Raw genomic sequence first — 22,066 nt, 5'->3', positions numbered from 1 at the left:
CCTGTATCGGACCACTATTGTCATCAATCCTTAATCGGACCACTATTGTTATCAATCCTTTATCGGACCACTATTGTTATCAATCCTTTATCGGACCACATTGTTATCAATCCTTAATCGGACCACTATTGTTATCAATCCTTTATCGGACCACATTGTTATCAATCCTTTATCGGACCACTATTGTTATCAATCCTTTATCGGACCACTATTGTTTTATTTATTATTTATTGGTCATCATTTTTTTTATCAGTGGCACACACACTGTCGTTAGTGGTGCAACCAAAATAAAACAATTATTATAACAATTGAGCAAAATAATGAATGGAAACACAACAAAATCAACATCAATATTATAGTCATATAATCATCAACAACATCATCATCATTATAATTATCAGAAATGTCATGCATCGCAACAATCCCGTGCCCTAGTAATCCTAAAAAAGACAAAATGTAAAAAAAAAATAAATAAAAAAATCCTACCTAAATTCAGGTCAAGTGAAATGTCAAAGTATTTTAAAAGGTGTATATTGCTATTTGTGAATACAGCAGATTATGATGAGATCCATGGGGTTGCAGAGCTAGTGGCTTTTATGATGAGATCCATGGGGTTGCAGAGCTAGTGGCTTTTATGATGAGATCCATGGGGTTGCAGAGCTAGTGGCTTTTATGATGAGATCCATGGGGTTGCAGAGCTAGTGGCTTTTTATTAGTAGTCACGTGTCATTTCAAAATTAAAATTGTTATTATATTAGTGTGTGATTTCAATGCAATATGTTTGAAGCCTTTTGAGCACAAATACAGTGCTTTATAGTGCAATCATCACTCATCAATTATGTGTCTCTAGCCCCTTACATGCCAACACCGCTGTTTTATAGTGTATTGTTGTTAGTGTGTCATTTTGTGCAATTTTGAAGCCCTTTGAGCACAGTTACAGTGCTTTATAGTGCAATCACATAGACCTAGTTTTGAGCACAGTTACTGCTTTATAATTATATAGTGTAACTTGTCACAGTTACTAGGTTATATAGTATCGTCTATTATCTCTATACCCCTTACATACGAACACCGCTGTTTATTATCATTTAACCTGTGAAAATTATACATTTGCAGTAGTATTGTATTAATAGGCCAGATTACAAAAGTTCAAATCGCTGTCATTTGTAGGCCTGTGTTATATGCTACAAACATGACGTAAGAACTCCGAACCGAAACTCAAATAGTCCTTGACCATTTATTGTTTAAAATGAAATGCTTTATCGAATAATACCTCTTAAATTTACCCAATGCACGTTTGTTGCAATCCACCCCTCCCTTCCCCTTGTCCCTCCAATACTGGGTCCACCATGAACGTATATACAGTAACATATGCCTAAGTTCTACATAAGTTCTGAGCTTTGATCACTCTGCAGATACATCTCTCAATCGTTGAAGGCCTGGTTTTTCCAAGATCCCCAAATCCACGTTTGGAAAAAAAATTGATTTGGTTTGACAGAGTGGTCCAATTACTGATACTGATACTAATATGTAATGTTTCCACTGTATTCACACACTTCTCCGAAAAAAAAAAACATTCCAAGAAACACATATTTAAATATGAAGTTACCCATGGGATCATTTTAACATTAAATTCAATATCTTGAGAAGTTGGCTACGTTTCGTGTTAAATATCGGGATTTCCCATAAGAAGACTCCGAAATAAAGATTGTATGGACAGTTTGTGTAGACCTATGTCTTTTCATTTTAATTTTTTTCATGTAAAATTTGTGAGTGGGTGTATCTCCTATTTACTCTCCGTTACTGTACTTGAAATTCTGTGAATCGTGATTGCACGATGACGAAACTCACAAAATTTGCATTACGACATCGGGGAAATCCCAAATATCAAGCTCGCTCCTTTTCTGAGGATATAGAGGGCGGTATCAGGAGGGGAATTTTCTACAAAAATAGAAAGGATGAGTGGTAATAACCGAAATCAAAATCAGGGGAATGACCTTAATGAAGGTGATTTGAATCATATTTATTATTAGATTATGTAGATATACAATTATTGATTGTGAATGACTTAATAATTATTTTTAGATACAATTATTAAAATAATGGTCGGGTCTTTTAGCTAGGCCTCTACTATCTAGAGAGTGGGCAAGAGCTCGTTATGTTTCCTCCTCTCTCCCTGGTTTACGATGAAATCGGTCGCGTCTGAAATCGGTCGCGTTTGAAATCGGTCGCGATAAAATCAACTTCCGGTATGTTGTATGGCGCGCCGCTAGAGCTATACGTTTGAAATCGGTCGCGCTATTTTGTATGGAGCGAGATGCATGCTAGCGGGATTTACATTTTCTTCGTTTATATATAGTCTAGATTTAATTGATATTTTTTAGGAACCAGATTATTTATGTGGATATTTTTTATTTTGGTTAATAAACCCCGAAATAGGCCATATCGTGGATGTGCCTTCTATGATCGTGCAGACGACGTTACTACTGCACGTTATTTTGCTGACGGGGATTCCCTTTAAAAGAAACACGCACTTAGTGTGTCAAATCATGGACAAAACACTTACGATCATTGTCCATGGCCATGTAAAGATGACGTAGGCCTTTTACTAATAACCATACGTTTGAAACATCTATAGGCCTGCACGTGTTTTTGTGAAACATAGTTCCATGGTGAAACGATGTATATAATTTACGTATATATACGTCGGCGATACTATAGTTTTTAATTTGAATATTTCTTCATTTATAAGCACTAAATGTAAATAATTAAGTACCACTCAGTGTCTCACATTCGTACGCCGTTCGTACATCTAAATGTTTAAATATCAGTGCAAGATTACCTCTTTGAGAATCGTGCCCACCTTTTAATATCCATCCATTATTATTCTCACATCTAGGCCTATCATTGTACAGCATACTGCATAGTCCTACTGTATAGGCCCGGTAGATTGATTTATAACGGCCTATTATTTTATTAGTATTATCCTAAAACCATGCTCACGTAAGAGTGGCGGATATCGAACGTAAAAATCATCAACATACATCATCTTCCTTTATTGCATAAACCTCATTGAGCTGGTATCCACTTGCATGTATAGAACAAGTTTCGTAATTAACTGCGATTAAAAAATACGCAATAGGCGCGTCTACTTGTTTAATATTAAATTATTTCAACATTATTAAAACTTTAAACAGTGGCATGCTAATCTTTTCAAAAACTTAAACAATATTCAATAACACTTTGAAAACGATTTTCTAAACGAACACATTACAATTATTCATTGACACCTGTAAGATAAAATGAAAACACAAATTTATAAATAATGAGATAAATATTTATATTTACTAAAAAAATAATAACGATCGAGGTAAAAAAATTGTTAATAGTATTAGAAATTCTATATTCAAAATTAACTAAAAACATAATTAGCGTTTTCATTAAAAATGAATCTAGTGAATCCCATGCAAAATAGCGCGACCGATTTCAAACGCAACCGATATCATTAAACGTATAGCTCTAGCGGCGCGCCATACAAAATACCGGAAGTTGATTTTATCGCGACCGATTTCAAACGCGACCGATTTCAGACGCGACCGATTTCATCTGACACCCTCTCCCTACCTCCTGGCAGGCGATGCCTACTTTGTCCAGCGTGTAGTGATGCGGAGAATTAAGCCCTACCCCTCGACAATCTATTTTATATTTTCCTATTCAAACTAGGTTTCCTGCGTTACTACTAAGCTTAGTTTTCTAGATTATTAAATACTAGCTTCTGTCAATAATGTTTATTGTTTATTAAATTATTAATTATGAATATCATTTTCAATATAATATATGGCGATGGCTGCTTATTTTATGGTTTGTCTTAAAAAAAGGTTTAATTTTTTTTTATTATGTAGGCCTAGAGGCTCTAAATAAATAGGGTAGCCTACTGTAGATCGTAGAATTCACACAATTTACATCATTAATTTCAAAGCTCCCCTAATATCTTTAGTTTGCCATGCATGTAATCTTAATAAGAAGCCATCTCGAAAAGAAGCCAACTCGGAAGTGTTAAAAAAGAAGACCATTGATTGATATCGTTTTGTTTGCGATGCACTTGCTGTGATATTGTGATCGGAAAGCAATGGAAGAACCTTAACTTTTTAGCGAAAATACCAAGTATTCCCCAATATGTATAAACAGATTATGCCCAAAAAAGGGCAGATAATTAATTCAACAAGAAGACAACACCAGTCTACAGTAGGCCCATAGCTACAGTAGGCCCATAGCTACAGTAGGCCCATGTAGCTACTGTACAGTAGGCCCATGTAGCTACAGTAGGCCCATGTAGCTACAGTAGGCCCATAGCTACAGTAGGCCCATAGCTACAGTAGGCCCATAGCTACAGTAGGCCCATGTAGCTACAGTAGGCCCATGTAGCTACAGTAGGCCCATAGCTACTGTACAGTAGTGTATGATGTTCGTATGTTAGTTACCACTGTTTAAACCCAAAAAACTAAGCCTACTGTAGGTAGATAGACTAGGTCCTTGCGTACATTTGACATGAGCTACTAAGAAAGGTAGTACAGTACATTGATTTCCTCTTTTTCAGGCCTTGTCTTTTAAGGCGAGCGAGTGCGATCACTCACCTAACACACTCCTAAAATGCACTTGAGGAGTGCGATTTACAACACGATTACATTTGGTAAACTTCTACTCACCAAAATACAAACAATTTGTAGCACACCTATCATTTTATAATTATTATTTTTATTATTTTCAAAAGACAAGGCCTGCTTTTATCATATAAACCATAACATTTACATTTAAGACAAGGAATGACCTGGTTTAATGTCTTTTTTTAAGTACCTGTAAGTGTAATATGCATTATTTTACAAAACATCAAACGTTGTAGGGAAATTTCTTTGAAGTACAGTACATAAAGTCATGCAGCTGCAACATTTTTTTATTTGGCCAATAGGAAGAGCAAACAAGTTGTGAGTGTCAATTGGGAAGTTTCAACTATTGAAAATAAAATGTTTTTAAAGTCGATGATGGTACTACCATGTTATTGATTTTTAAAATGAAATTCAAATTCAAAGTGTATATCCTGTTGTGGAAATAAACTTAAAGATTGAATACAGTATCCTGTTTGAAAACAAGGTATTGTACGGCAAACCGCATTGTATTGTGCAAATTAAGATTTAAAATGGCAGAAGGGCTATGGGAAAGGAAGTGGGTGGACGAGGAAAAACATTTAGTTTTGAAAACAAACAAAGCCATTCTGGTTTACCCTTCATAGCAACCATGTTAATAATTTAATTGCTTTATTAGCATTGAAGTAAGGAAAGCAGGTCTTTTATTTATTTAAACTTGACATTTACCTAGTAATACTTAAAAAGATCAAAATAACCAGGTACTTTTTAACATTATTTAAAAAGTTATTACTCATCAAGCTTTGTTTACACAATTTTTTTTTTATATAATAAATAATATTTTGTAATATTTTAATTTTTTATAAACTTATGTCATAACATTTGGTGTGGTGAAAAAATTGTGAAAGCTTTCTCAAAGTAATTGGTATTAAAAACACAAATTTTATAGAAATTCATCATTCTCTAGCTTACTTTTCGCTTACAAAAACATTTTGGAGTTGACTATAGTTACACTTTGGAGTGAATATTTACACTTTTTGACTATTTACACTTTGGAATGACTATTAGTATTGTTGCAATATTTTAGGAGGAGACAGTTTAATAAAGTATTGGTTTTGTAGTAAGTCTGAATAAATGTACAGTAGGGCTTGAATCGAAGATGTGTCCATGTTTCTCTGTTACAATGTTAACTCCATACTACTGTACATCATAAACATGTTTAATTGTAGTTTAAATAAGTGTTTCCCTTATTATTGACTTTGATAGATTTTTAAATGTCTTTATATATTTAAACTACAACCAGGATAGACCAATTGCGATGTTATTAATAACTTCAATGACTTGCGTTTTATTTTTTTTTTATTGTTTGGAACTGAAACAAAATGAGTCTATTACATTTATTTTAGCAATAATATTTTTCCTTATTTTGATAGTTTAATAATTATAGCTTCCTTAATTGTCACTAAACTATAGAAGTAGTTTTCTTAGTGGTTGTGATACTTAGTAGTACTATTAGAAGTAAGTAGGCGTAAAGTGTTTCTCTTTTATTTTTAAATTTAAATAGAAAATATGGTTACACAGTATTGCAAATAGTGACAGGAAAACTAAATTTATACTGTCCTTTGATTTAGAAACAAAGTTTCTAAATCCAAAGAACAGTACCACCCAACCAGTTTTGGTAGTTTGTTTATAAAGGGATTTAATGTCAAAATTATTCTACTGCAGTTACTGCAGCAACTACATTTTTACTGCAATGATGTATGATTTTAGTTTGTTATAAAAGAGACATCATTCACACTCTAATACAATTTCCCGAAAGAAGCTTGCAAACTAATTATCAAACAGGTTAAATATTAATCGTTAAAATCAGTGGATAATTGTCTACGGGAAAAACATGACTCAAGGTCAAAATGGTCAATAGTTGGATTTTTTTGTGCTTAAAAGTTGCACAGTGATAACTTGTATGAAATATTACAATTTACATTCAATTCAATTGTTTACTCTTTTTTTTTAGAATGCTAATTTTATACAGTAATCAGACAAGACATTTGAACTTTTTTTTTTTTAAAGTGGTTAGTGAGGCATTATTTTCACAGCAGAAATAGACCTACAGAAATCTAAGCCATACATTTCTCATGTTTCTAGCAATGATTTAATACTATAACGAATAAAGGGAATTGGAATTTAAACTATACAGTTCATGAGCTAATTGGTTATTATAATCTTTGTTGTTTGGCCATTTGAACAATACACCAGGTTTTTTAGAATACTTGAATACCTTTTCATTATTAAACAATTATTGATCACCCACATTTTGTATTGTATTCATTGATTGAAATGATTCGGAATTTGGTAGATGAGTCATCTCAAAGTACCTTGCTTGGAACAACATGTTGTTTAGTATTGGGTGGCTGGTACTAAGTTTAACTATTTGCTCAATTATGAATTGTCTGTCGAAATTATTCAATCAACTGGAAAGTCCACTTTATTATTCATCAACTATTAAACTAAAGTTGTTGAGTAACACAGATTATATTGATTTTATTAAGGCTAAATAAATTAATATTGATTATAAAATTATAATAAGTGAATTAAAAACATGTTTACAAGAAATTAAACAACCAAAGTTTTATTTTTCAAAGCACTCAATCTTACTTATTGAAACATTTCTTAATTAAAATTAATCGATTTAAACAAAGACAATTATTTATTAAATTGTGTATGAGAACTCTTGATTAATGATATTAAAGTTTAAAAGGTAGATGAGAAAATAATTATAAGTAAGTACGAATAAAATATTTAATTATCATAAATAAATAGTGAAATTTGTTACCATAGTACATTCTGCTTTGAATAAACACAACATTCCACCCTACGTACATTTTACATTGTCATTGTACACCCAAAAACACCTGAATTGAAAAAACCATGCACCTATTAAAGGTCCTTGAATAATCACTTCCCTCGATTAAACTTATTAGTATTATTGTGTTTTTTTTCCAAAGGTGCATGAATTGAAAAGTAAGTAAATGGTACCAAAGAACTTATAACACAAGAATCTCCTGTTCGTCCGAAGCGCTTAACAATTTCGAAAGGCATTGTGGGATAGAATAGAGCTAATGGGTGGCGCCATTGTGAGCCATGGAGTAGGGCGCCCGCATCAAATTAGAAAGTCAAAATCATAGAGGGGATCTGCTCTAATACTCTAGGGGGGATAGAGTAATTGACTGAGGAGTAGGGCGCCCGCATCAAATTAGAAAGTCAAAATCATAGAGGGGATCTGCTAATGCTCTAGGACATATAATACTCTATAAGTTCTTTGATGGTACATGGTCATTTTTAGCAGTATCAGATTTTTATTTTTTTTTTTGTAGTTAAACAAATATTTCACCTTTAATACAGTAGTAGCGAGAGATGCAAGATCAATCGAACAATTGGGAATCTTCCATGATTATAAGGAAACTTAAATTTGCGTAGAACTGTATAGTATTACTTAGTACCAAACAATTAAAATCGTCTGTACTTCCAATATTATAACACTAACATAGGAAGTACTTAAGTGTCTAATTTTGGATAGTGTCTGTCCCAAGTCTAGTGCTCTATTTAGACTCTTCTTTCTCATGTGATGCAGTACATCCGCTATGCCATGAAACCTGTTTGTGTTCTGTACAGGCGGGAATAACCATATTTTTTTTGTTATTTCATTTGTTTTCATTTATTTTATTACATTAAATAATTTAATACAATGCTACAGTATTGAATCAACAATTTAGTTTGACAAAATATTTACCTGATTCAAACTAAAAAAAAATAAACATGTTAGGAGCCGCTGCATTATGCCACTGGTACCAAACTAGTGTGGAAAAGCATTGATAACATGCCAACACCCATTTTAACAAGAAGAAACGTTAAGATTTCCTACCAACATTCCTCCACCATAATTCTTGATTGGGGCCAACAAAAATAAGGATTTCACTAAATAAAAGGACAAAATAAATTGTGAAATTTTACCAAACCCTACTGTAGTGTCTGACAGACATTATGGCCTTCCGGTTGAAGACTATATTTTTTGTTTTAAATTACAGTTTTCTTTAATAGGTAAATATGTTGATTGTTTAGATCCTTTTTTGATCAAATAAAGTGATTATTATGATGGCATATTCAACAAAGATGGTTGTAAAAGATTATGTTTTCAGGCCCGCAGAGACAATACAGTATCTATAAAAATAATCCATAGATAATACTGTATTAATCAAACTTTCTTTTTTTTATCATAGATCATTCACTGCATATGACATGGCACGATAGTGCTTGGATACCCATGCTGGATCCATCAAACGTCATGAACTATTTCAGCGAACGCAGCAATCCATTTTACGATCGTACATGCAACAACGAAATTGTAAAGATGCAGCGTTTGAATCCTGAACAACTTGTGTAAGTAAAAAATACCATACTGATCCAGGTATAGGCCCATCTTCAGGTACTGAATAAGCCCACCCTTTTGATTTCTTGCTTGATAATGTATGCCCTCCATTCATTTTAATATCAGAAATTCCATTTCAAAACTAAATTTTTTGCTTGTAGGCCTAGGTTATTTTTTAATATGTGATGTAAATTATTGTTGATATTTATCATCTTATGTGGTTAGTAAAGATGTTTAAAATAACAAAATTTTAAATAGACAATTTTATAAGGGGAATCCAGTCAGTATAATCCAACTGGATGTGATTTTGTTCAAGTGGGTTGGGATTACCATACCATGACACAAATTCAGAATGATAACTTAAAAATTGTAGGTGCTATCCTGCTAACGACGGCAAGTACTTGGAAAAATTCTATTTAAAAAAAGAAAAAATGATTACATTAATTGCTTTTCATTTTTCTTCAGTAATATGACGGGTATTGAATATCATCTACTTCACGTTCATGACCCAATTCTTTATGTGATACGAAAACAATACAGAAACTCACCGATTAACGTGAAAGCACTAGCAAACTATTACATAATAAATGGTGTTATCTACCAAGCTCCGGATCTTTGTTCAGTCCTCAATGCTAGAATGGTGAGTATATATAAACATTATGACTAATGTAGATGATTTGGCATTTGGGGGTCTTTTTTTGTAATTCCTTAATTCTCAGTGTTGATACAAGATGACTATAAAATATGAACAGCATTTTTTTGATTATTTCCCAATGTAAAGCTCAGTCTACACTATCAAACTTTATATGACAAACAAATGTGGACACAAAATACAATGGTGGTTTTTAAAATGCATCACATATTTACTGTATATAATATAAAATCACCCTGTATTTCAAATAAATGTAACAAACATCGTAGGTCACCAAGCATATACAGGGTAAAACAAAACAATACACTGCACATTATAATAGAACCATTCAATAGAACTTTTACAATGCAATAAAACGTATATGAATGGCACATGATATGAGTTAACCAATCAAAAGGCAAGGATACATTTGGGTGTGTTATAAATAATCTTAATTAAGTATTCTAAGATTTGACTATATAGAATATTATCACTATTATTAGAATAGAAACAAACAATAAATAAGTTTTGTACTGCTTGATAAAATCTCGTCTGGCCGGATTTCAACCTGTAACAACTATTAGGGGAAGTCCCACTAGACCACAAGAGGGTCTTGATCATAGCAATATAAACATCTTAATAATTTCAAATAAACAGATTTTTTTTATTTCTCAAGAAAAGTTTGGTTTCTTTGAAACATGTTTTAATTAACTACATTTTTTTCTTGCGTGCTTGGCCTAAATTAAATATCACAAGTGCAAAACCTAGCAAAAAAATTTAAGAATTGAATATAGAATAATAATTACACTACTATAGTTTTTAGAAAAATTACTTAAATTACTATATTTTATATAAAAATTATTATATTATTTTAAAATGTAATAATAAAATTATTGTAAAATATTAAAAATTTAACAATTATTCAAAGTATAATTAAACCTTGTCATCTTGTGGTTATATTATTCCTTTAAACCTCCAAGAAATCAAAATTAAAACATTCTAAAAAAAAACCTTTCGGAAAATCTGGACAAGGGCGAGTTTCTCAATAATGTTTTAAAACTCATCAAAGTATTCAGAAATAGATTCTTACTATGATCTTATTCTTAGTAATTATTTGTTTCAATTTCTGTCTGACTTTATTTCATAGAAGCATATTATTATTAAGGAAGTTATAGGAATGGTATCTTGAAATAACTAACAGCAATTGCAACACCTTGTTCAAACTGACAGTTTAGATGACGTTTTGATTGAAGCTCTGTCTACACTATCAAACTAGTTTGACATAAAAAGTGTGATGTGCCCAAATATGGTAGTGATGCCCACATGGTAGTGATATGACATCATCATGTCCATATATGGACAAATCACATAAAGTTTGATAGTGTAGACAGAGCTTTAGCCTACTATCTTACCTGTATCTAACATAATGGTAGCCAAACATTTTTTTTTTGTTTTAGAAAAATCATGGAGGAAAAATAATATTATTTTTTCCTCTATGGAAAAATCTATAATAAGTAAGAGAGATACAGTAATTTGTATGTTTATACAATATCACTGTAGGGTAGTCTTGGCAAACACTCCCAAACATTGAGGGTGCTATTACTATTCAATTTCATACTCAACATACTGTACAGCACTAATAATAATTGATGTTTATGTGTTGTATGCAGACATTTGCTGTCAAAGCTATGGGATACAATACAATACAACATTACATTCAGTATCTTATGTGATTTTAATTTTTTTTAATTATATGAAGTGTTTAAATTCATTATTTTTATTACATATTTTGACATACAGTTATTGAAAATAAGTAAATCTATCTATCTTTTATTAACAATTAAAGGTTAAATTTTTGTTTTTAAAGAACCTGTTTCACTTTTGAGTATTGTACTGTTGTTATAATTTGTAATACAAATGTTTATATTTACTTAAAGGGGGATTCTGGGTTTAAAATTGCTTTTAAATATCGTTTATTTATTAAATAAAAAATATTATAACAATATAGACATGTCAGAATGAAGAAGTAATAACGAGAAATTAAAAAAATTAAATTTCATATACATTTTAGGGTAAATTCATGGAAAGTCTGTTTTTCAGCAGCTTAGGGAAGCTCATTAATATTCATGAGATATTCACAAAATCACGTCATCAGTGGATTCCAAACTGGCGACGTCAAGCTTGTGCGTTGTGTTCTCTCTCCTCTGTCAAACGACGACCACCCGATCATTGTGAAATACATTTTTTGTAGATTTGCTAAGCTAGGCCTAAAGTGTAATAATAACAGTAGTAGCATATATTTATTTGACATTTAATGAAATACAAAATTTAGTACAGATTACGGAGTCATAAATTATACTATTTTTATACCTCGAATTAATAGTACAGATCGTATATCGGCTTCACGTACTAGGCTAGGCCTAGCCTAAATCATTTTATTCATGCCGGGGTGAGAGCCATTTCTGACTAGGGATTCCATGCCACGATGGCCATCATTCATGGGCCTAGCTAGCCCATTACTAAACGATTGGCCCATAAATAACAAAACTCAGTGGATTCCAAACCCATCCTATCAACCAAACTCCTAAACAATCTAAACCTAAAACGTTCTACAAAAATCGGCTGTAAATATTGAGGCAAAACAAGGTCCGATCGCCGTCCGCACGTATGGTGTCCCGATCGTCTAATAAGTAGGCCTAGTTTACTCTCCAAAAAAGCGGATACTGCATCAAGCAAGTAGACCGGTAGTAGGAAGGAGACCTAGCCTAGCCTAGCCTAGCCGATCCGGCCCAGTTAAAAATTGAGCTAGCTAGTGTAGTAGACCCTATGCGAATTGATACTACCAGGCCTTTTACTATAGGCTACACTTGTTAAAATTAGCAATACTGTACTTATGTTTACAAATATTCCAACTCTCTCATTCGAGCTATATTATCTATACCATTCCGGTAGGTTGAGTCGACCTTCAATCAAATACTGTACATCGTTCATGTTGTGATATAGACGGGGTATACTCGACCCGACCAGTTTGGTATTGTATACTGTATCTGCTTATCACGTGACGATGCCAGGCATGGGCAGAGAGAGCACGTGTATCGTCGTCTCGCTCTCCTCGCTCAGCAGGAATGTATACGTTACGCTTCATTGATTTTGAAGGCTTTCCCTAAGTCAGTGCGAAAATCGGCAAACGTAAAGTGCAAACTTATCTAATTTTTCACTGTTTTGATGGATTTTCATAGAAAATTGATTTTATAAATGGGAAGACCGACTAAAATTACATCAGATAAGTATAATTTTACAAAAGTAATTGATATGGTTAATGATAACGAGTCGTCGGAAGATTGACCATTTCACGAATTTCGTATTCTGTAACCACAGTGTGATTTTGCCGTAGCTGCACTTGTAATCTGGCGTCATTTCACAGCCTTCGTTCTGCTTCACTGGGCGCTTATATAAATTGAAACTTTTACCGTTCAAGAGACAAACAAATATATTTTACATTTTTTACTATTCATTTTAAACCCGGAACCCCCCTTTAAACATGGAATTCCCAATCTTTATCTAATCTTTACAACTATTGTTTTGCTCTTCTTCATTCTTGGAAGAAGAAAGTTTATATTTATTAGGCAACGCCAATCGCAACACTTACGTTGAATTCCAAAATCCCAATACAATCAATTCCAAACTTTTTTCGTTCTTTTTTCTATTGTTTTTCTTTTCCAAATGGCTATGAAGTGCTAAAGTTCACGCCATGTTCTATCTTGTGCACTGGCTATGAAGTGCTAAAGTTCACGCCATGTTCTATCTTGTGCACTGGCTATGAAGTGCTAAAGTTCACCCCATGTTCTATCTTGTGCACTGGCTATGAAGTGCTAAAGTTCACGCCATGTTCTATCTTGTGCACTGGCTATGAAGTGCTAAAGTTCACGCCATGTTCTATCTTGTGCACTGGCTATGAAGTGCTAAAGTTCACGCCATGTTCTATCTTGTGCACTGGCTATGAAGTGCTAAAGTTCACGCCATGTTCTATCTTGTGCACTGGCTATGAAGTGCTAAAGTTCACGCCATGTTCTATCTTGTGCACTGGCTATGAAGTGCTAAAGTTCACCCCATGTTCTATCTTGTGCACTGGCTATGAAGTGCTAAAGTTCACCCCATGTTCTATCTTGTGCACTGGCTATGAAGTGCTAAAGTTCACGCCATGTTCTATCTTGTGCACTGGCTATGAAGTGCTAAAGTTCACCCCATGTTCTATCTTGTGCACTGGCTATGAAGTGCTAAAGTTCACGCCATGTTCTATCTTGTGCACTGGCTATGAAGTGCTAAAGTTCACGCCATGTTCTATCTTGTGCACTGGCTATGAAGTGCTAAAGTTCACGCCATGTTCTATCTTGTGCACTGGCTATGAAGTGCTAAAGTTCACGCCATGTTCTATCTTGTGCACTGGCTATGAAGTGCTAAAGTTCACGCCATGTTCTATCTTGTGCACTGGCTATGAAGTGCTAAAGTTCACGCCATGTTCTATCTTGTGCACTGGCTATGAAGTGCTAAAGTTCACGCCATGTTCTATCTTGTGCACTTTATGTATGTTCATCATGATGTAGTGTATCAAAAAAACAAAACCCCATTTTATTTAGGGGCCATGTAAAAATGATTCTACTGTAGAGTTTTTGTTCAACCTGTTTTTGCTTATGTTTTTTTATATTTTTTTTTGGAGGGGGAGTGGATGGGGTGAATAATACACATACACATTGTTTATTGCAGTGATATGTCTCAAACTTCTATATTGAAACAAAATAAAATGATGTTATATGCTATTGCAGTAAATATATATATTTACTGCAGTAACTGCAGTAAAAATATATATTTACTGCACTAACTGCAGTAGAATAATTTTGATCTGGTCCTTTACCTTTAGTTTTAATGTCATGTCAATAAAATGAATTTTTCACACCTAATCCCAATTTGATTTACTTTAATTTCTGTCTACACTATCAATTATCATGTGATAAAAACAATGTGATGTGCCCATATATGGACACAATCGCATCATATTACTACCATATTTGGGCATATCACTTTTTTTTGTCGTCAAACTAGTTTGATAGTGTAGACAGAGCAACACCATCATTTTGTATAGTGTGTGTCCCGGTGTCTGTATTGAAAGTAAATGTGAAAGGGGTATTAAAACAGAGCTTTAGTGGAAATATTAAACTCAAATGTATGTAACTTTTTGTTTGTTTCTAGTTGACAGCAACTTACAACATCCAGTCAGCTTTTGAGGAGACATTGTCATACTCTAGGTACCAATCATCCTGTGGATACTGGTGGGAATTTAAAGATAAAGAGAAAAAAGAAAAAGGTAACAATCTCATAGAAACAAAATCTACTGTATTGGGATAGGGATAGATGTTATATTGACTTTTGCATATTATTATTTATACAAATATAAATTTAAGGTTGAGTTCACACATACAGTAAGTATATACATAGAGTACTGTATCAGACTGTAATAAGGTTGAGTTCACACATACAGTAAGTATATACATAGAGTACTGTATCTGACTGTAATAAGGTTGAGTTCACACATACAGTAAGTATATACATAGAGTACTGTATCAGACTGTAATAAGGTTGAGTTCACACATACAGTAAGTATATACATAGAGTACTGTATCAGACTGTAATAAGGTTGAGTTCACACATACAGTAAGTATATACATAGAGTACTGTATCTGACTGTAATAAGGTTGAGTTCACACATACAGTAAGTATATACATAGAGTACTGTATCAGACTGTAATAAGGTTGAGTTCACACATACAGTAAGTATATACATAGAGTACTGTATCTGACTGTAATAAGGTTGAGTTCACACATACAGTAAGTAGATACATAGAGTACTGTATCTGACTGTAATAAGGTTGAGTTCACACATACAGTAAGTATATACATAGAGTACTGTATCAGACTGTAATAAGGTTGAGTTCACACATACAGTAAGTATATACATAGAGTACTGTATCTGACTGTAATAAGGTTGAGTTCACACATACAGTAAGTATATACATAGAGTACTGTATCAGACTGTAATAAGGTTGAGTTCACACATACAGTAAGTATATACATAGAGTACTGTATCAGACTGTAATAAGGTTGAGTTCACACATACAGTAAGTATATACATAGAGTACTGTATCTGACTGTAATAAGGTTGAGTTCACACATACAGTAAGTAGATACATAGAGTACTGTATCTGACTGTAATACACATACTATAAACAATACCTATATATATATATCATTTTAACTTATTTTGTTGAATCAGAAGCGACCTCTTGTGTTTTGAGTCAACGCCACTCTGTCATTTAGCAAACAAGATACAGAATGAAAATGTTTTTTTCAATTTTATCCTGTGATTCTGACATTGAAGGAATAATAAAAAAATAAAAATTAAATGCTACTGAAGCAGAGGTCAAATCAGAGGTCAAATCGCTAGTCGGTGCTGACACAGAAATTACATTTTTTAATTACTTACCTATATCACAGAACTTTGCTGATAAGATACTAAACAAAGCAGTATACACCACTGTGAATTAAATTGACTGACACAGTTACATAATATTTAATTATTTGTTTTAGATAAAAAGAAACCAAAGAAAGAAGAGCCAGCATCGTTGTTTCAACGTCAGAAAGTAGATGTGTTACTAAGCAAGCTAGCTGACAAATTCCCACCTAAAGTTGTACAGGTTTGTCCAATTTACTACCATTACAGTTGAACCCCTTCAGGACCCAACAAAGTGTCCCCTAAATACGGGCTGGATGCACCCAACAAAGTGTCCCTAAATACGGGCTGGATGCACCCAACAAAGTGTCCCTAAATACGGGCTGGATGCACCCAACAAAGTGTCCCTAAATACGGGCTGGATGCACCCAACAAAGTGTCCCTAAATACGGGCTGGATGCACCCAACAAAGTGCCCCTAAATACGGGCTGGATGCACCCAACAAAGTGTCCCCTAAATACGGGCTGGATGCACCCAACAAAGTGTCCCTAAATACGGGCTGGATGCACCCAACAAAGTGTCCCTAAATACGGGCTGGATGCACCCAACAAAGTGTCCCTAAATACGGGCTGGATGCACCCAACAAAGTGGCCCTAAATACGGGCTGGATGCATCCAACAAAGTGGCCCTAAATACGGGCTGGATGCACCCAACAAAGTGTCCCCTAAATACGGGCTGGATGCACCCAACAAAGTGGCCCTAAATACGGGCTGGATGCACCCAACAAAGTGTCCCCTAAATACGGGCTGGATGCACCCAACAAAGTGTCCCTAAATACGGGCTGGATGCACCCAACAAAGTGTCCCTAAATACAGGCTGGATGCACCCAACAAAGTGTCCCTAAATACGGGCTGGATGCACCCAACAAAGTGTCCCTAAATACGGGCTGGATGCACCCAACAAAGTGTCCCCTAAATACGGGCTGGATGCACCCAACAAAGTGTCCCCTAAATACGGGCTGGATGCACCCAACAAAGTGTCCCTAAATACGGGCTGGATGCACCCAACAAAGTGTCCCTAAATATAGGCTGGATGCACCCAACAAAGTGTCCCCTAAATACGGGCTGGATGCACCCAACAAAGTGTCCCCTAAATACGGGCTGGATGCACCCAACAAAGTGGCCCTAAATACGGGCCGGATGCACCCAACAAAGTGTCCCCTAAATACGGGCTGGATGCACCCAACAAAGTGTCCCCTAAATACGGGCTGGATGCACCCAACAAAGTGTCCCTAAATACGGGTGGATGCACCCAACAAAGTGTCCCTAAATACAGGTGGATGCACCCAACAAAGTGTGCCCTAAATACGGGCTGGATGCACCCAACAAAGTGTGCCCTAAATACGGGTGGATGCACCCAACAAAGTGTCCCTAAATACGGGCCGGATGCACCCAACAAAGTGTCCCCTAAATACGGGCTGGATGCACCCAACAAAGTGTCCCCTAAATACGGGCTAGATGCACCCAACAAAGTGTCCCCTAAATACGGGCTGGATGCACCCAATAAAGTGTGCCCTAAATACGGGTGGATGCACCCAACAAAGTGTGCCCTAAATACGGGTGGATGCACCCAACAAAGTGTGCCCTAAATACGGCTAGATGCACCCAACAAAGTGTCCCCTAAATACGGGTGGATGCACCCAACAAAGTGTCCCCTAAATACGGGTGGATGCACCCAACAAAGTGTCCCCTAAATACGGGTGGATGCAGTATAAAACATATACTTCTCCTTGTTGGTTTCACAGGAAAGTGTCAATAGGGGTGTTCAAATGAAGGTTCTACTGTATAATACTACAACACCAATTTAATACCCCTTCACATTGCCTAGCAAGACTTTGAAGTTTACAGACACCGAGGCACACACTACACAAAATGATGGTGTTGACACCCTGGTGTGTGTGAATACAGAGTTTGAACTACTGTATCCTTCTACAGTCAGCTCTTCTTTTACCAAGCCCTAAATGTCAGTTTCCATAAAGTTCTAGTTTTCGGAATTAAAATTTCTTAGTGAATTTGAATATTGAATGTGAATATTTAAATAAACAGTCACTATTTAAATTTTTAAATAAAATATAAATATTGTTTATTTGTTTTTTATTTTGTATTCTAGCATAAACCAGGTGATAAACCTATAGTAATGGACCATAAGAACAACCCTGACTTTATAGACCCTAGCAACATCAAAGAAGAGAAGGTAGACAATCACTCAGGCAGTGGGGATGGCTTTGTCTCCCCAGGCTCAAACATGAAGCCTCCACTAGCTAAGAAACGCAAGCTAAGTAAATGAAGAAACAATCACTCTGGCAGGGAGATGGCTTTTTTCTCCGGGCCGGACTCAAACATAAAGCCTCCACTTGCTAAGAAACTTAAGCTAAGTGAAGAAACAATCACTCTGGCAGGGCGATGGCTTTTTCTCTCCAACCTCAAACATGAAGCCTCCACTAGCTAAGAAACGCAAGCTAAGTAAATGAACCAAGAGAATCACTCTGGCAGGGAGATGGCTTTGTCTCCCCAGGCTCAAACATGAAGCCTCCACTAGCTAAGAAACGCAAGCTAAGTAAAGTGAACCAAGAGAATCACTCTGTCAGTGATATGGCTTTGTCTCTCCAGGCTCAAACATGAAGCCTCCACTAGCTAAGAAATGCAAGCTAAGTAACGTGAACCAAATCACTCTGGCAGTGAGATGGCTTTGTCTCCCCAGGCTCAAACATGAAGCCTCCACTAGCTAAGAAACGCAAGCTAAGTAAAGTGAACCAAGAGAATCACTCTGGCAGTGAGATGGCTTTGTCTCCCCAGGCTCAAACATGAAGCCTCCACTAGCTAAGAAATGCAAGCTAAGTAATGTGAACCAAGAGAATCACTCTGGCAGTGAGATGGCTTTGTCTCCCCAGGCTCAAACATGAAGCCTCCACTAGCTAAGAAACGCAAGCTAAGTAAAGTGAACCAAGAGAATCACTCTGGCAGTGAGATGGCTTTGTCTCCCCAGGCTCAAACATGAAGCCTCCACTAGCTAAGAAACGCAAGCTAAGTAATGTGAACCAAGAGAATCACTCTGGCAGTGAGATGGCTTTGTCTCCGGGCCAGACTCAAACATGAAGCCTATTGGGAATTTTATACAGTCTGTTGAACGATATTTATTGATCAGTTTCGGACCACCTTTATAAAATGGTGTTATAATGAATGAATAAATGACAAAATAGAAAATAATGTAAGGAAACTGAAACCATAATTGTTTCAATGACACCGAGAAGTACATAGGTATTTATTACAATCATACAAATTAAATATCTACCTCTGAAATCTGCTCAACAATGAATATTATATAACGAATATATAATATGTACATAGCAATATAAAAGTCCATATTTTTTGGGGGGAAAACTGTGTGGTTTGGCTCGGTTGCAAGAGTACAGAATGCAGAACAGAACAGTCAATATTAGGTAATTTTTCGAAAATTGTACTGTACTATTATTATATATAGTACAGTAATGTTTTTCACAAAACTGCCAAATATCAACTGTTTAAAATAATGTATTGAGTTAACGTACAAGAACACACTATGTGTGCGCAAGTCTTTATTTCAAAATACAAAATGGTCGAAATTTGGCAATTTTTCAAAGAATATTCAATATTTTAGACCCTTTTATTTTTCGACATAAATGGTTTCTATGGCACTATAAGATGTTGTATGATCATATACAGCAATATTATCGCATAAAAATTGAATTTTAAAAACTTGATAATTTGGTCATTTTTTGAAAAAATCCCTTACTATAGTACAGGGATTTTTTTCAAAAATGGGTACTTTTCAACCTTTTTATTTTTCGACATAAATGGTTTCTATGGCACTATAAGATGTTGTATGATCATATACAGCAATATTATCGCATAAAAATTGAATTTTAAAAACTTGATAATTTGCCAATTTTTCGAAAAAATCCCTTACTATAGTACAGGGATTTTTTACAAAATTGCCCAATTTTCGACCCTTTTATTTTTCGACATAAATGGTTTCTATGGAACTACAAGATGTTGTATGATCATATACAGCAATATTATCGCATAAAAATTGAATTTTAAAAACTTGATATTTTGAGTCATTTTAAAAAAAAATCCCTTACTATAGTACAGGGATTTTTTTTAAAACTGCCCAATTTTCGACCCTTTTATTTTTTGACATAAATGGTTTCTATGGCACTTTAAGATGTTGTATGATCATATACAGCAATATTATCACATAAAAATTGAATTTTAAAAACTTGATAATTTGCCTATTTTTCGAAAAAATCCCTTACTATATAGTACAGGGATTTTTTACAAAATTGCCCAATTTTCGACCCTTTTATTTTTCGACATAAATGGTTTCTATGGAACTACAAGATGTTGTATGATCATATACAGCAATATTATCGCATACAAATTGAATTTTAAAAACTTGATATTTTGAGTCATTTTAAAAAAAAATCCCTTACTATAGTACAGGGATTTTTTACAAAATTGCCCAATTTTCGACCCTTTTATTTTTCGACATAAATGGTTTCTATGGCACTATAAGATGTTGTATGATCATATACAGCAATATTATCGCATAAAAATTGAATTTTAAAAACTTGATATTTTGGCCATTTTTCGAAAAAGGGATTTTTTTCAAAAATGGGTACTTTTCAACCTTTTTATTTTTCGACATAAATGGTTTCTATGGCACTATAAGATGTTGTATGATCATATACAGCAATATTATCGCATAAAAATTGAATTTTAAAAACTTGATAATTTGCCTATTTTTCGAAAAAATCCCTTACTATAGTACAGGGATTTTTTACAAAATTGCCCAATTTTCGACCCTTTTATTTTTCGACATAAATGGTTTCTATGGAGCTACAAGATGTTGTATGATCATATACAGCAATATTATCGCATAAAAATTGAATTTTAAAAACTTGATATTTTGAGTCATTTTTAAAAAAAATCCCTTACTATAGTACAGGGATTTTTTTTAAAACTGCCCAATTTTCAACCCTTTTATTTTTTGACATAAATGGTTTCTATGGCACTTTAAGATGTTGTATGATCATATACAGCAATATTATCACATAAAAATTGAATTTTAAAAACTTGATAATTTGCCTATTTTTCGAAAAAATCCCTTACTATAGTACAGGGATTTTTTACAAAATTGCCCAATTTTCGACCCTTTTATTTTTCGACATAAATGGTTTCTATGGAACTACAAGATGTTGTATGATCATATACAGCAATATTATCGCATACAAATTGAATTTTAAAAACTTGATATTTTGAGTCATTTTAAAAAAAAATCCCTTACTATAGTACAGGGATTTTTTTCAAAATTGCCCAATTTTCGACCCTTTTATTTTTCGACATAAATGGTTTCTATGGAACTACAAGATGTTGTATGATCATATACAGCAATATTATCGCATAAAAATTGAATTTTAAAAACTTGATATTTTGTGTCATTTTTAAAAAAAATCCCTTACTATAGTACAGGGATTTTTTTTTAAATTGCCCAATTTTCGACCCTTTTATTTTTTGACATAAATGGTTTCTATGGCACTTTAAGATGTTGTATGATCATATACAGCAATATTATCACATAAAAATTGAATTTTAAAAACTTGATAATTTGCCTATTTTTCGAAAAAATCCCTTACTATAGTACAGGGATTTTTTACAAAATTGCCCAATTTTCGACCCTTTTATTTTTCGACATAAATGGTTTCTATGGAACTACAAGATGTTGTATGATCATATACAGCAATATTATCGCATAAAAATTGAATT

The 22,066-nt window shown here is 34.1% G+C and overlaps 1 protein-coding gene across 1 annotated transcript; it reads left to right on the top strand.

The window, feature by feature from the left end:
- The first annotated feature begins 1,915 nt into the window (after positions 1 to 1,915).
- LOC140059869 (mediator of RNA polymerase II transcription subunit 6-like) lies at positions 1,916 to 18,737 on the top strand. The gene is made up of 6 exons (XM_072105827.1): positions 1,916 to 2,007; positions 8,918 to 9,077; positions 9,532 to 9,706; positions 14,945 to 15,059; positions 16,340 to 16,446; positions 18,372 to 18,737. Exons 1-6 carry the CDS (start codon positions 1,959 to 1,961, stop codon positions 18,546 to 18,548), a joined length of 783 nt encoding a protein of 260 aa, XP_071961928.1. The 5' UTR covers positions 1,916 to 1,958; the 3' UTR covers positions 18,549 to 18,737.
- Positions 18,738 to 22,066: the final 3,329 nt, after the last annotated feature.

The sequence above is a fragment of the Antedon mediterranea genome, chromosome 10 (genome assembly GCF_964355755.1).
Source record: "Antedon mediterranea chromosome 10, ecAntMedi1.1, whole genome shotgun sequence".
NCBI lineage: Eukaryota > Metazoa > Echinodermata > Crinoidea > Comatulida > Antedonidae > Antedon > Antedon mediterranea.
The sequence above is the reverse complement of the archived record's forward strand: the minus strand, read 5'-3'. Positions and strand labels throughout refer to the sequence as shown.